Consider the following 14,959-nt stretch of genomic DNA (forward strand, 5'->3'; position numbering starts at 1 on the left):
TGGCCAATCTGTTAGGTATGAGATGGTACCTCAGAGTTGTTTTGATTTGCATTTCTCTAATTAGGAGGGACAATCTTCATTTTCTTGCTACTGAAGGAAAATATCAGACCTCAATTTCCTGCCTCTCAAAAGATGAACCAAAGATACACAGGGATTACCAGTGGGAATACAATAACAAACCAGACATTTCTTCTCATTTTTATTAGTGTCACTCTTGGTCACCTCTTAATCATTGACTAGTTAGAACAAGAAACTAGGATCTCTGATAATTATGAGATTCTACAAATGATAGATTTAATATCAAAGAGAGAATAGTAGCATAATTAAACTAGTACTCAGTTGACTTCAATATTTTCTTATTCCTTTTCTATTCCTTTGTAATATTAGAATTATCTACTTCTTCCTCCAAACCTCACAAAGCAAAGTAGCTACCCCTCTGAGACTTCATTGGTTAATGGGGTTAAGACTCTAGTCATTAATGTGGTTTTCCTGTTGCTTGGGGACCATTCACAAAGAGTGAGTGCCTGTCAAACTACACTGTCCATGTAAATCCCCACTCTTTACTGATTAAGTATGTTTATCTATGGAGACATGGGGTCAATCTTTTTTTTTTTTAAACCCTTAACTTCTGTGCATTTGGCTCTTAGGTGGAAGAGTGGTAAGGGTGGGCAATGGGGGTCAAGTGACTTACCCAGGGTCACACAGCTGGGAAGTGTCTGAGGCCAGATTTGAACCTAGGACCTCCTGTCTCTAGGCCTGACTCTTAATCCACTGAGCTACCCAGCTGCCCCCACATGGGGTCAATCTTAACCAATCCTGTATCCTTGCTGAGTATCCTTGCCATTTTATGGCTGAGGAAACCTCCTTTTGTTAACTGTTAGACTATCTATACATATTTTCATTTCATTTCAGTCTAGAATTTGAGCTACCAGATTGGTGTGACTCATGCCTAGGCAATTACATTTTTTTTTTATTTTAAACCCTTTAACTTCTGTGTATTGACTTATAGGTGGAAGATTGGTAAGGGTGGGCAATGGGGGTCAAGTGACTTGCCCAGGGTCACACAGCTGGGAAGTGTCTGAGGCCGGATTTGAACCTAGGACCTCCCGTCTCCAGGCCTGGCTCTCAATCCACTGAGCTACCCAGCTGCCCCCAGGCAATTACATTTTGAATGATTAAACTAGGATTAGCTCCAAATGGCATTATGGCTGAAGATAAGAGAAAGGTATGCCAAGGATGGGATGGTTAGATGGTCAGATAAAGTAGCACCATATCCTATGGTAAATGTCCTCCTGGTGACATATGGAGGCTCCTCTAAATGGGACAGAAAGAAGATCTCACCAACTCAAAGGAATTAGTTTGTTTTAGACTAAAGAAGGTTGATGAGGAGTTTAAGGATAACACTGGGAGTGGGGGGGGGGGGGGCGGGAAGCCTGCTTTGGTGAGTATTAGCAGTTCTAGAGAAATTGCTAACATATGGAAAATGGAACATACAAATGCAAACTCTAGTTCACTACTTTTCAACAACTAATAATAGAAATCTTGGTTTTTAAGGACCAGGACACAAGAGCAGAGGCATGGATGATGGATCTATTAACAGTATAAGTAAAAGGGGGTAATGCTAATGGGGGTAGGACTGTCAGGCTAGAGGCAGAACATATGGTCTCTAACCTAAAGATTTAGCTGGAAAAGGTGTTAAATCCTGTTGAGATTTAGGCTATAAAGTAAGAGAATAGGAGCCAAAGTGAGGGAAATTGGGAGCTATCACTGGTGGTTCAAAAGCCTTGGGGATATATTATTACTATTTCTACCACCCCCCTTCCGGGTGGAAATGTGCCACAGTTGAGGTGAAAATTTTTCTTTCCTAGAGGGAACTTTATATATGGCTCATGGAACATGCAGTCAATAAGGAGCTAATTGATCACCAGTTTATATGGATGTCAGTAAAACTTGTATTCTGGTATCTGGAATCAGGGAGGTAACAAGTCATTCTTCCCCATCCAAGCTTAAGCCCTGACCCACTTTTAGTTCTCTGTATATAGACTTGAGGGGCTTCAAGGGCAAGGGCCAAAGGCCAAAGTTCTCTTAAGGCTAAATTCATCCTAACTGTAGGACTATGGGGAAATCAGACCCTTTATGCCCAAGTCATACTAGCCTGGAAAAGGAAAAGTCATTGTATGTACAAAGGGCTCCTAGATACTGGTAGCCAGATTACTGTTATACCAGAGGTCCCTTAATAGAATCATAAAGGCATTTTACTTTCCACTGAAGTCTTCATAGGACAGATTACCAAGGAATGTGGGAAGATCTCAACTCAAAATCAGTCTTATGAATTCTTCAGTATCTGTATGATCCTTTTGGCAACCTGTTATTGTGTTCAGAGTCAAACAGAAACTCTTAGAATTGCTTGAACTATCCCTTATAGTTGCAAATAATATAAGATCTGGGATATAAGAAGGATGAAAGGTATTTCCTCCCTAGTGATGGGGATGAAGGAGATTGTAATTCTCTTTATAATGACACCATTTTGTTGGTAAAAAATGCAGGTGATGCCTGGCACACAGTGGACTGGAAAGAGTTGAGCAACATTTTCAGACTCATCACTGCAACCATTCCTGATCTCATCAACATAGAAAATTTGATAGGCTAGGCACCTAGTGAGAGGCATGAAATTATTGAACTCAACAATGCTTTTTTTTTTTTTTTTAAAAACCCTGCAGCTGAAACTAGTCAGAAGTTGTTTGATTTCACCTGGGAAGGAATCCAGTACATCTTCACAATTCTTCCCAATGGCTGACTACCTGAATTTTCTGGACACTTCTGGAGTTTGGTGAGCAGAAATCCAAGAGAAATGTCTCTTCTCGAGGATATTGATATCCATCACTGTATAGTAATGGACACATGCCTTGGGTCAAGCAAGAAGAAGAAAAGGAAATCATCCCTAGAACAAATCTAGATATTAGTCCACTCAGTCCAGTTTTGGGGAAAGAGTAGATAGGGAAAATTCAGATGATTCTGGATAAAGTCAAGAATTAGCTTCTAACAACTCCACCCCAAAAAAGACAATTCAGAGGTTTGTTGGATTCTAGGATTTGGAAAACCCACTCTCTCCATTTGGAGTACTGATGGCCCCATTTTCCAAGCCACCCACATATCTGCCTCTCCTAGTTGGGGCCAGTACATGTTACAGCATTTGGAAGACTTGAATCAGGTCCAGTAATCTCTATAAGGTTTTATATCATATGAGGATTAGAATAGCACCTTCAGCAAGCCTCTAGGCATGGCCATACCAAATGATTAGTAGACTTCTGGCTTCTAGAATTTTCCAGAAGTAGTCATTCATTATGCCACTTGAAAAGCAGCGACTCAGATATTACTGGTTTCAAGTTGGTAATGAACCAATTCTATCACACTTTAGCAAGAGTTGTTTATTATGAGTTGCATGAAATAAGACGGTCATTCTAACAAAATAGAGTACAAGATTCTTTTGTTAAATGGAAATGGTATATTAAATGTCTTACCTAGTTCCTTAAGTATTCACACCCCTTCAAAAACAGTTCTTGACTTTTTCGGAGACAGAAATCTCCAATCTAAGTTCCAACACCTTAACTCCTCCATAAGCCCAAAGGGACCCCTACCTATAAGGACATGGGTCTTGAGATAATCACCATTTTACCTGGTTCAACAAGAACTACTTTTAGTTCTTCAACTGCTACTAGAGAAACATGCTCAAGTACACTTCAGTGGCTAGAAGGAAGGAAGGAAGGAAGGAAGGAAGGAAGGAAGGAAAGAAGAATTTATTAAATGTCTACTATGTGCCAGGCACTGTGCTAAGCACTTTATAAATATTATCTCATATGATCTTCACAACAACTCTATGATATCAGGTTACTATAACACAATAAAGAGGGTATTATTATCCCCATTTTATAGATGAGAAAACTGAGGCAGAAGCCAAGTGACTTACCCTGGGTTACATAGCTAGTGTATGAAGCTTAGATTTGAACTCAGGTCTTCCTACAGGTCAGCATTTTGTCTACGGTACCATCTAATTACCCCTAACATTAATCATGTTAAGAGGGATATCCTGCAGAATAGTAGTTCTGTCAAATTCTCCCAGAGGACTCAAATGTGGAATCACATGGTTGACATATGGGAGCCTTGAAGGACATGGTAGATAGGAATTTCATCTATATTTATTCCTGGCAATAGAGAGAACAAAGCTAGACATCCGAGTTTTTCTTTTTTGGAGTTAGATCCCCAGTAGAGGAATTTTTCAGATGCCTCTCTCTAACTCATAGCTATTGATGGAACATACCAAAGCTCATCAGACACATCATATACCCTCTGCTAGAGCCAATCTGAACATGGGGGCTATGATGCTCTATTGTAGTGATGGACAAACTAAGGCCCATGGGCCAGATGTGGCCCCCTAAAATGTTCTATCTGGCCATGTGACATTATTCCTAATCTGACAAATACAATGAGGATACAATACAATGAAACTTCAAAAGAGTTGCCTTAGAAACAGACTGACAGATGAGCATTTCCTTTCCTTTGGCCCCCTCTTTAAAAAGTTTGCCCATCACTGCTCTATTACAATACATATGGGATCATATGATCCCCCTAAGAATGAAGCAATGTTCTTCTCTTATCAGTCAATGCCCATCTCTAAAAGACTAGCGTGGCATGATCCTGCATGGCTTCCCACTGACCTCCAAATAGCATATTGCTAATACTGGCCTTCATTTTGAGGCAAGAGGTTTGCCCTTTTGTTGTTGATATGCATATGCTTTCATTGTACCTGCTGAGTTTGTCACTGTGGCAGCCACCACCAAAGCTCACACAGAACATATCCTTCTTCCTTGTTAAACCTCATCCTTTGATCAGGGTTCTTACTTCATCTTCAAGAAGGCCTGAGCTCCTGAATTTTAACCCTTTCTGTGCCATTTCCATCCTACTTAAGAGTGTTTAACCCTGGAATTGGGTCTTTAAACAACAGTTTCAACAGTGTCTTCAATGAATCGACACTACCCTAGGGAGGGGGAAGTCTCTCTGGACCATTGGCTTCTGGAAGATTTACCAGATAAGGATGGACTGGTTTTAGACATTATCTCAGTTGCCTCCTCTCAGACCGTTCCTTATTCCACCTCGTGTACAGTTTCCTGCATCTCAAGGTCCCAGATTACTCAGAGGACTCTCTGAAATCTGAGGAAATGACTCATTTGGCAGCTCTCCTTTCTTCCAGGATGCTTCACATAATATCTCAGAAAGGATTTGGAGACCAGCAGGTGGAATTATAAGGTCTATTGATTTCTAATGATATTTATTTTTTGTTTTACAATCATTTCAGTTGTGTTTGACTCCTTGTAACCCCATTTAGGGTTTTCTTGGCAATAATACTAAAGTGGTTTGCCATTTCCTTCTCCAGCTCATTTGACAGATGAAGAAACTGAGTTCAACAGAGTTAAATGACTGACCCAGAGTCATACAGATAGTATCTGAAGCTAGATCTGAACTCAGGATTAAGAGTCTTCCTGACTCTGGGGCCCAACACTCTATCTACCATGCCACCTAGCTGTTGTATGACTGTGATCACTGTGAATTTACCAGAGAAAGGAAAGCCTTTAGCCAACTTGGTGGCAAACCTGGATGAAAGTGAGAAAGAGTCTTTACCCAGCCCTTGTGGAAGTAGAGGATGCTACCCAAGCTGTGGCCTCTAAATGGGCAAAGAGTTGATACATTTGATGTGATCAAGCTCCCAGGGAGGAAGAGATATGGGATGATAGGCCAAGGAATAATGACCAAGTTCAGGATAAGTCTCAGTATTAACTCAGATCAAGTTAAATGCAAGAGAGTTATGGCGTCTTATCTATTTTACTCCATGGTTCATGCCACATAGAGAGTATACTGGTTTTGATACAGGAAAGACCCAAGTTCAAACCCTGCCCCAGATACTCACTCACTGTGTGACCCTGGGCAAGTAACTTCCCTCAGCCTCAGTTTCTTTTTCTGTAAATAGGAATAATAGTTGCACTACCGCACAGGGTTATTGTGAAGATTATATGAGATAGTAGTCATAAGGTAGCTTATAAACTTAAAATATTTCATATATCTTAACTATTTGGGTTTGTTCCATAAAAGGCGAGGAAACTATCCTTGAGTCTCAACTAGTCCAGAACTAAGGAGCATTAAAGAAGCCAGCTCACAGAGAGTCAGAGTCCCTCAGACTTAGTGGATGTCCCATTGTCAGGTATGTCATCATACTCCGCTGACCAGATCCATTCCTCTACAAAGATAAAATGGGCTGCATCTACTTGAACTAGTCCTGTATCTTTGCCGAGTATCCTTTCCATACAATGGCTAAGTAAATTTTCTTTTATTGACTATTAGATAGTCTAGAAGTGTCTCATCTTATTCTAATCTCAAACCTGAACTTCCAGAACAAATTGAGTCAGGTCTGGCCCATAAGACCTTTATTTGAGCATAATTTTAGTGCTTTAGATCTATTAAATAACTTAAAATAACCACAAACTCAAACAGAGGATTTACTCTTGGTACAATCCTAAATTTACTATTGGCTCATGTGTTTTGGTTCACGTGTTTGAGGGGTTAGAAGTGAGTGTGTGTGAGTGGAAGACACAGAAGCCTATTCAATTTATTGTTTATGTACCACCACTTGTATTGAATTGATGAGCTAAAGGAGCTGAGGAGGAGGGGAGCCAGGGGGAGAGTCATCAATTGCTCAATTCATTTACTGAGCAATGATTTATTAAGAGCCTACTGTGTACAGACCATGGTATTAGGCACTGTAAGAAATGACCAATACAAAAATAATCGTAGTACAAAATAAAAGATATGAGCTACATTTCTCAAAAAAAATGTTTTTATTCTAAGTAATAAATGAAGAGAGAGATGACTTACAAAGCTAGGAAAGCAAGGCAAGATTTCACCCTCAAATCATTTGTTAGATAAATTAATTTTTGCCATTATGGTGGAGAGGCTGGCATCTTTATTTTATTTGAAAGAATTCTAGTCTATTTCTACAATCTTTGCTGTTCCTAATTAGTTGGAAGGAACACCCTTGTTCATCCAGCCTCTCGGTTTAAGAGGCTTTAATATCAAATCAAGTGGCTTCATTTAAAAGGCATCATCTACAATCATAAAAGTCACTCATACAAAGCCTTTACTTTTCAACCTTGAAAAACCCTGCTGCCAAGGATTTAGGACACATACTGGGTCTAATCTGCCACATTTTAACTGCTGCTGTTGCACATCTGGTCATAAAAGCAAGGTACAGCCTAACACAGACAAACACTTTTCTTTCTTAGAGTGGTTAGAGCACTGATCTCACAATGATAAAGGGCTTCAAACGAAATCACTATGCCTGATGAGTGATTAAGTCTCTCCATTGCCTTGCCATTTTCTCCTTTCATACTCAAACTACTGCTATAAAGATGATTCCCACATAGTGGTGCTGGGCTAATAAAGATTCTGAGATTTTTCAAACATATACAAGGGAGAAAGCTGATGAGAATATCTAGTGAAGCACACTGATGGAGAAATCAGTTGACTTTCATAAAAGTCAAGCTTACTTTCCTTTATACATTGAACTTTCATATTGATTTGGGATAACAGCTATTCCTGGATTCAGATGAGTAGGTAGCTAATTCCTGAGCTAGAAATTGCCTGAAGAAACTGAACTGTTAAAGACCACAAATGATTTTCCCTTAAAATTGTAGAAGAGAAATCTATCCAGGAAATTCACAACACAGTTATCAATAGCATACCAGGGACAATCCTGTTCCCTGAAAAGGAATTGCATTTTATTCCTCTTTCCAAACAGAGCAAAGGTCAGAATCATACAACTTCCAAACAGAGTAGTGTTGGAAGCATGTAGAGTTGCTACTTCATACTGCACATTTTTTCTCCTATTCTCTCACTATATAGCTATTCGCCAGTCCCTCACTCCAGCATTTCAGTTATGTTCTCTATATACGAGCACTAAGATTTTGTTTTGATTTCATTAGAAATGGTCATTTAAAACACACGTGCGATCTCGTTTTGCCAGTGGATAGATAACTCAAAACTGGCTAGGTGTGGGTGGGGGAGGAGGTGATGGCGAAGAGGAGTACTGTTCCCTGCCTGAGCCCCTAGCACTGAGGAAGCAGTTGCAGGTTGTGACAACAGGAAACCCATACTTTAGGTGAAACTCCATAGCAGGAGTCAGCAGGAATTGGGGCAATCAGCAGACCAAGTTGTGGAAGGGAAGGATGCTGAAACAACTGGAGCGATAGTGAAACTAGTAATTAACCACAAAGCAGGAGAGAACACTGAGCACCTTCAGAACAAAATACTCCGGGAGACGGGAGGTGGGGAGCAAGCACATTTCTAACTTGACTCTAGTAACCTGACAGCCCCAGAGAAACTGCGGGAAAGGAAGAGGAGGCAACTAAAGAAACCCCTCTCTGTTCTAGCCTCTTCTCAAATTAAGCCAACAAGGGCACAGGCTGGAAGGTGGGGAAAGCAACAGACCTTTGCCCCCTTTTTAAGGGATGAGGAAAAATGCCATAGGAACAAGGCATAGTTGCCTCTTCCCAGGTGGAAGGGTGAGTCGGGGTGGGCTGGAGGAGCAGAAGCAGGGATGCGTCTACGCGTCCCCCTGCCTGCCTCCCTGCTCCGGGGAGACTACAACGCACAGGGAGAGGGCTACACAGGCAAGCACTTACCCGGGGTCCCGTAGCTCGGTGGCTGGGAGTCTGCGGGAGATGCACTAGCACCAGGAGCAGCTGGGAAGTCACCAGCCGCCCCCAGCGCCCGGGAAGCATTTTGACAGCGACAGTCGTGGGGTGGGTAGCAGGCTCCGCACACACCGCCTCCCCACCCCCTGCTTCGCCCCTGGAGGAGACTCGCGATTCGTGGGAGAAGAGAGGAGAGGTCCCTCTGCGGGTGCTCCTGAAGGCTGCTTTTAAAAATCACGGTCATGAAACAGGGAGCAGGGGTGGGATGCGAGGGAGGCAGGCAGAGAGCCTGGGGTGCAGCGGACCGCGAGCGCGTGCTCTCCTGAGTCGGCTAGACTGGGCTTTGCCTGTCCCACAGAGGTAGCAGGTTAAAAGCCTTATCCCCAGGCCATGAGAATCCCCGTTATAAACTCTAGGAGGGGCGGAGCCAGGCAGGCCTGATGGACGGTGCGGAGGGCCAGTGGCAGTCTAAATACTGACAAGTGGCAGCCAATGGGAAAAGGAAAGGAGGGGGAGGGGTCGTTCTCCCCCTCCCCACCTCTTTCGCTGCCCTCCACTACTTCGGTGGACTTGGGTAAAGGAGCTGGGTTTGCACAGCCTAATTCCGGAGCAGGAGGATAAAAAGAAAGCCCTTGCTCTCTTCATTACTCCCTTACTTCCAACTTGAACAGGGTTAGCACAACCACAGAAGGCATTTCCACCCCCAACCTCCATTCCATCACCCCACGAATATCGAGACAGCAGTAACTGGTTGGCAATTGTCTAATAGTCATACAAAACGCTTTCCCATTAGTGAAATACTTTTATATTGTCAACTTTCCTATGGGGTGGGTATACAGGTCTTGCTGTCTCCATTTTAAAGATTAGGAAGCTGAGGTTAAGGGAGTGCAGTAACCAATGTCTCAGACCTAGTAGTACAGGAGCAGAAATCAAACCTGGTTTCTTGATGCATTCTCCAGTGGTTTGTTGTTGTTGTTGTTGTTGTTGTTGTTGTTGTTGTTGTTGTTGTTGTTGTTGTTGTTGTTGTTGTTGTTGTTGTTGTTGTTGTTGTCGTCGTCCTACTAATTTCTGTAACCAATAATACCAGGTAAAAGAAGAGAGGACATTTGTATGTGCCTTCTTGAGAGAAGCAAAAGGAAGGAGAAAGTTAATAGTATTAATAGTCATTTTTAAAGAGTGGAAAGGACTGCTATTGTTTAGTCAATTAGAGTTTGACTCTCTGTGATAACGTTTTTGAGATTTTCTTGGCAAAGATCCTGGAGTGGTTTGCCATTTCCTTCTCCAACTCATTTTACAGATGAGAAAACTGAAGTCAACAGGGTCAAGAGGCTTGCCCAGAGTCACACAGCTGAGGCCAGATTTAAATTCAAGTTCTGATTCCAGGGCAAGTGCTCCATCCCCTGCACCACATTGCTGCCCCCTGGAAAGGGCTAGGGTAGGAAACAGATTTAAGCATCACTGGAAGTGAAATATTAAATTATACATCATGGGATGATTTAAGCAGAGGTTGGTTGACAGCTAGCTGGGAATATTGTAATGAGGAATTTATTGGATGGGGTTGGATTAAATGACTTCTAATGCTTCCTCCAACTCTAAAGAACTAAGTAACTTCTAAAGTTGAATGTTCAAAGGTGCTAAATTCTAGTTCCCAGACCTGGGATCCTCATCTTTCCTTATTAAGACACATAGCTTTCTAACAGGTTGTTTACTTTCCACCTCCTCTCTCCTCTCTAATCAATCAGAGCACAGGATTGAGTCAAAGAACTTAGGTTCAAATGCCAGCTCTGACACTGATTATCTATGGGACCTTGGGCAAGCCAGGTCACTTCTCACACCTCAATTTCCTAATCCAGAAATTGAGGGGGTTAAATTGTTGATGCTCAGTCATTCAGTACTCTCCATTCTTCATGACCCCATTTGGAGATTTATCAGCAAAGATCCAAGAATGGTTTGCCATTTCCTTCTTCAGCTCATTTTACAGATGAGGAAATTAAGGCAAATAGGGTTGTCATTTCCCCAGGGTCACACAGTTAGTGAGTATATGAGACTGGATTTGAACTCCAGAATTTGAGTCTTTCTTAATCCAGGCCCAGTGCTCTAATCACTGCATCACCTACCTACCCCTATCATGCACAAGAATGAAAAAGATTGGCTCTTCAGTCAAAGGACCCAGGTTCAGATCCATCTCTGATGCTTGCTACCTAAGTGATATTGGGAAAGTCTGATGGATCACTATAGGCCTTCAGCTCTAAAGTGGGGGAGATTTGGACTTGATGAACTACAAGATCTCTTTCAACTCTAGATCAATGATCCTATGGGGCTCAAAAACTTACGACTTCTTATTGCCTACAGTAGTAGACTGACCCCAGAGATATCCAATTATCTGATCAGAGGATGGGAATTTGGATCACATCCAATCCAATCAAACCAACATTTTTAAAGTGCTTACCATGCACCAGGCACTGGGATACAAGTAATAAAAAGCTAGTCCCTGCTTTCAAGAAGCTTACAATCCAGTGGGGGGGAGGGGAGATAATATACAAAAGGAGGCAGGAAAGGGACAGTAAACTAGGGGGCGTCTTCTTCTGTGGAGAAAGTTGTAAAATCCTGTTTCTGCCCTCTTTAAAGGAAAGCCTTGAGAAGAGTTTGGTACTCCTTCTGACCCTTCAGGCCTCCATCCCTCCATTTAGAGGGGAGAGGAAAAAGAGGTCAGTATTGGAGGTGCAGTTAGGTGGCTCAGTGAATAGAAGGTCAGCCTGTAGACAAGAGGTCCTGGGCTCAAATCTGGCCTCAGACACTTCCTAGCAGTGTGACCCTGGGCAAGTCACTTAACCTCCATTGCCTAGCCCTTACCACTCTTCAGCCTTGGAACCAATGCACAGTAGGGATTCTAAGACAAAAGGTAAGGGTTTTGTTTTTTTTTTAAATCAAGACTTGAATTAGCTGCATTGTGATGAGATTAGAAGTGATGAGTTTAACCTGGGGGGTGGGCATCTTGTTTCCCAGGAGTTGCAGGGTAAAACAATTGTGGAGTTTGTCTCCAGCACCAGCATTCTTACTCCTAATCTTCCATATGTCCCCAATCATCACCTTCCCTCCTTTTTGGAAGCCCTCAAGCTCCTTCATTCTGAGTTGAGCATTAGCCTGAAAGGGCAGTTAAAACTTAAAACTTGCTTCCCTGGCCACCCACAGTAGCTGTACAGATGCTATTGGGAAAATCATTACTCCTCCCCTTCCCCTAGCATATGCTGTCCCTCAGATCAGGCAATCACTAAGCAAGAACCCCTGGGGGATTGGATGTATGTTTATATTTTATTTATATGCTTGTGTGTGTGTGTGTGTGTGTGTGTGTGTGTGTGTGTGTAGGGAGGAGTTTGCAGTCAGTGCAAACTATAAGACTTCTATGTTCTTCTCAGGAAACTCCATTTTATTTCATTTTTTATCTTACCTTTTTCAATGTCTATTTTTATCTATTTCCTAATATACATAATTAGTACAATAATATATGAGAGTCAGACTGAAATGGCAAAAATGACCAAAAAACAATATTACATGTATCTAAATTATAGACAATGGAGTGTAGTTACACACTCAAAAATATTTTACTTTAGGAATGTATAATACAAAAAAGTTTGGAGACCACAGGCCTACAAAGAAAAAGTATTAATTTCTTTCTGTGATATTCAAGGCCTTCTGTGGTCTGGCTCCAGCTGACTTTTCTAGCCCTTCTTCATATTACTCTCCATGCAGTCTATGTTCTATCAGGGAGGTGTATGAGGTGTTCAGGGAGGACTAGTACCTCTAGTATGAGGGTTTGCTGAGCCCAGGACTGCTCATTCACCTTTGGTGGGGTCATTACCAGTTGTCCTGACTTTTGTCTTGCCACTGGACTTCAATGAATCTGGAAGGGAGAATGAAGCTGATGACTTTGTACACTCTGTCTCACTTAAATCCAATTCACTAAAGAATCAAGAATCACCTATAATATCACTGATCCTCTTTATGTTTCCCCTAGTCTTAAAAAATAAGCTCTCCTAAACCTTTATTTTTTTTTTCTTAAACTGCCATCAACTCATTCTCTGTCCTGATTGCTGCCAAACTCCTCCCCCAAAAGTTATACTTAACATTTCCCTGCCTCTGTTTGGTTGCCATCAATTCACTTCTCACTCCCTAAAACTACAGATTCCATCCTCAACCCTCTTCAATGAAACTATGCCCTAAAAAGATGGCTTTTTAATCCATCTTCAACCTCTTTAGTATATCTATAACATTTGACACACTTGGCCATTCCCTTTTGAAAGCTACTCTCTCCTCCCTTAGCTTTCTCAACATTGTTTCCACCCTCTATAATTGTTTCTTTCTTCCTCCCTCTGTAATTGTTTCTCCTATTTCTTTCATTGGCTTTTCCTCTAATCCTGATTATATGTGCTGACTTCTTTCAGGGTTCTATTCTGGTTTGTTTCTTTTTTATTGAATTTTATTTCTTTCAATTCCATGTAGAAATAATTTTTGACAATTGTTTTCTGACATTTTGCAACTCAGATTCTCTTCCTCCCACCCTCCCTCCACCTCCCCCACTAGGCAGTAAATAGATATGGGTTATACCAGTGCTTTCATGCAATACATATTTTTATGTTCCTCATATCATGACTAAAGACACATATCACATAGATAATAAAAAAAAACTCATGAAGGAAATAAAGTAAAGGATGGCATATGCTTTGATCTGCAGTCAAATTCGAATAGTTTCTTCTTTGTGTTTTTTTTTTTTTAATCATGAGTCTCTTGGGCTAGAACTATGTTGGTGAACCTATGGCACATGTGCCAGAGGCATGCCAGAGTGGGGGCTACTCCCTTTCCCCTCTCCATACACCAGAGGGTATTTCTTACATTACCCACCCCTCTGCCCAACAGTCCAATGGGAGAGTTTCCTCTCTCCCCTGTCTGGGGTAAGATTGGGGACTCGCATGCGGCATGAGGTTTGGGTACTCAGTCTCTAAAAGGTTTGTCATCATTGCCTTAGAACCTTGGTTTGCTGATGATAATTTAGTCCTTCACAGTTGATCATTGTACAATATTTCTGTTACTACATGCACTCATTCATTTTTCATTTTCATCAATTCTTTTAAGTGTTTCCAGGTTTTTCTGAACTCATCCTGTTTATCATTTCTTATGGTCTCCATTACAACTATATACTGCAACTTGTTCAACCATTCCCCAACTGATGGACGCCTACTCAGTTTCCAGTTCTTTGCCACTACAAAAATTGCTGCTAAAAATATTGTTGTACAAATAGGTCCTTTCTCCCATCTCTGATATACAGACCCAGTAGTGGTATGACTTGATCAAAGAGTATGCACAATTTTATGGCCCTTTGGTTCCATATTGTTCTCACAGAATGGTTGTGCCAGTTTCACCAAGAGTGCATTAGTGTCCCAAATTTCTTACATCCCCTCTAACATTTATCATTTTCCTTTTTGGTCCTCTACTCTACTAGATGTGAAGTAGTATCTCAGATTTATTTTTATTTGTATTTTTCTAATTAATGGTGATTTGGAGCATTTCCTCATATGACTATACATAGTTTTAATTTCTTCTTGTGAGAATTACCTATTGGATAATGCTTTGTATTCTTATAAATTTTGCTCAATTCTCTTCAAGGTTCTATTCTTCAGCCATTTCTGTTCTTACATATTCTTCCCTGGTGATCTCATTCATCCCTACAGCTTTCTGTAAACCACTTTATGCATCTACCATAAAGCATCATAAAACCATAATATTAGGGATACTTCAGAGGTCATCTAGTCCAACTCACTTATTTTACAGGTGACGAAATGAGGCCCAGAGGAATGAAGTAACTTGCTTAAAGCTGTGCAACTTGGTGGAGCTGGGACTACCACAATTCTCCTAATATCTTGTTGAATGATTTTTCCATTAAGTTATGTTGCTTCCCTTACAGAAATAATATAATTAGCATCATAGCTAGGTGGCACAGTGCCTAGAGTGCCAGTTCTGGAGACAGGAAAACTCATCTTTATGAGTTCAAATCTGGGTTCAAACACTTATTAGCTATGTGATCCTCAGCAAGTCATTTAACCTTTTGCCTCAGTTTCCTCGGCTGTAAAATGAGCTGGAGAAAGAAGTGACGAAAACACTCCATTACTTTGCCAAAGAAACACCAAATGGGGTCACAAAGGGTTGGCTATGACTGAACAACA

At 41.3% G+C, this 14,959-nt stretch overlaps 1 protein-coding gene across 1 annotated transcript in view; it reads right to left on the reverse strand.

Moving 5' to 3' along the window:
* The window catches only part of SMOC1 (SPARC related modular calcium binding 1), a 249,322-nt gene extending 240,494 nt beyond the window's left edge, over window positions 1–8,828 (reverse strand). The window contains exon 1 of the mRNA XM_044664914.1: window positions 8,730–8,828. Coding sequence (XP_044520849.1) covers window positions 8,730–8,828 — 99 coding nt within the window. The remainder of the gene's footprint in view (window positions 1–8,729) is intronic.
* Between the last annotated feature and the right edge of the window lie 6,131 nt (window positions 8,829–14,959).

The sequence above is a fragment of the Gracilinanus agilis genome, chromosome 2, assembly GCF_016433145.1.
Source record: "Gracilinanus agilis isolate LMUSP501 chromosome 2, AgileGrace, whole genome shotgun sequence".
NCBI lineage: Eukaryota > Metazoa > Chordata > Mammalia > Didelphimorphia > Didelphidae > Gracilinanus > Gracilinanus agilis.